This window comes from Mandrillus leucophaeus, unplaced genomic scaffold (assembly GCF_000951045.1).
Source record: "Mandrillus leucophaeus isolate KB7577 unplaced genomic scaffold, Mleu.le_1.0 Scaffold61, whole genome shotgun sequence".
In the NCBI taxonomy this organism is placed as follows: domain Eukaryota; kingdom Metazoa; phylum Chordata; class Mammalia; order Primates; family Cercopithecidae; genus Mandrillus; species Mandrillus leucophaeus.
In genome coordinates, this window is record NW_012106586.1 from 1,964,524 (window position 1) to 1,966,163 (window position 1,640).

General features: G+C 56.0%; 1 protein-coding gene across 1 annotated transcript in view; it reads right to left on the reverse strand.

Annotated features, from left to right (window-relative positions):
- The window catches only part of AMER2 (APC membrane recruitment protein 2), a 3,864-nt gene extending 2,664 nt beyond the window's left edge, over positions 1-1,200 (reverse strand). Inside the window, exon 1 of the mRNA XM_011999985.1 lies at positions 2-1,200. Coding sequence (XP_011855375.1) covers positions 2-367 — 366 coding nt within the window. The 5' untranslated portion in view covers positions 368-1,200. The remainder of the gene's footprint in view (position 1) is intronic.
- Positions 1,201-1,640: the final 440 nt, after the last annotated feature.

Sequence of the window (1,640 nt, forward strand, 5' to 3'; positions counted from 1 at the left end):
CGCGCGGCTCCTCCTTCCTGCCGCTCTCCAGCACCAGCACCTCGGCCAGTCCGTCGTGGGTCCTGCTCCTCACCAGCCCCGTCGGACCCGAGCTCTTCCCGTCCCCTTTGTTTTTGACCCCAAAAATGCTGGGCATGGTGCCACCCGATTTCCTTTTCTTGAATAATTTGAAGGCGGCTTTGTTAATCTTCCCCGACGGCGGCTCGGCGGCCGGCGTCTCGGCGGCACAGTCACAATGCAAGTCCATGTCTGCCGCGAGGGTCCCGGCCCCGGCCTCCGCCTTCCTCCTGCAGACCCCCGCGGACGCGCCAGCTCCGCCGCGCTCGCTGACAGCCCCGCCGCCGCCGCGGCTCCGGCTCGTCTCCATGGAAACCGCGCGGGCTGAGCCGCTGTCGTCAGCAGTGGGCTCGCGCCAGGCCACTGTCACCCGTGTTCTACATCAACCTGAGCCGCGCTCGCCGCCGCCGCTGCAAAAGAAACACACATAAAAGACCATCTTCCCTCCCGCAAGGGCTTATGTAATCCCCTAACCCACTTCCATCCGACTTGGCGCGGCGCTGCATGGCGTTTGTGGGGCACGAGCAGGCGACGCAGCCGCGAGCTGATTGCAGACATTCGAGTCGTAATGATGGAATTCAGATTCCCTCAACTCTCACCCACCTTCCGAATCCTTCTCCGGACTCGCTCTTCGCGGGAGCGCAACCGTGGATCCCGCAACGCCTCTGAAAACGACAGCGCAATTCAACCCAGCACAAAAACGCTTGCTTTTCTTATCCTCTCTCTCCTGGACTCCATGCGTCTTCATGCCTTTCCCAAGCCCTGCATGTCTGTCCTTAGCACTAGTGCACCAAGCGCAGCAGGCAGGAAGCACGTCTGCCTACATCCATGTCTTGTCCAGAGCTAAGCACACGCTAGGTCCATGCGGTGTGGCTGTCGTTATGGTTATGGTTCTTGTGACAAAAGTACACGGCACCACTCAGTCAGTGGATCAGCAGCCCGGCAATGCGCGCACAACAGCTCCCCGGGGTGGAGTTTGCCTGCACCTTTGGGACAACCATGAGTCTTATCCCAGACTCCAGCCACCATGGGATGAAGTCACTGACGCCGGGGCCCAGCCCACATCTGATAACAATAGACAAGCTGACCGAGAACACAGGCTGGGCATCTCAGACCCACTCCACAGGTGGGCCTTCGAGGCTGGGTTCTGCCCTCTCCTTTCCCACTCAGCGGGACACTGGCATTATTCCTGTCACTGCTGTACCACTGCCCTCCCCCATCCCACCAGGGCTGACTTGTAGCCCCCTTCCCCAACAGACAGAGCAGAAAAAGCTTGGCAGGGGTCCCTGTGTGTCCAGGGGTCTCTGCAGACATTCCTACTGGCCTGGCCTGGGGAGAGGGAAAACCTTTTTTCTGGAAACAGCCCAGTCTAGGGGTCTCCTCTGTGTTCTGATTGAAAAAGTGACTGCTAATATTCTCATCGTGACATCTGATTTCATAATCCCAGATGAGTGCTCCTTAGCAAAAAGAAGAAATTTGGAGAGGCATATACATATATTAATATAATGTATACAATAATATGTATATTATATATGTATATACTATATTATATATGTATATATGTATATACATATTATATGTAT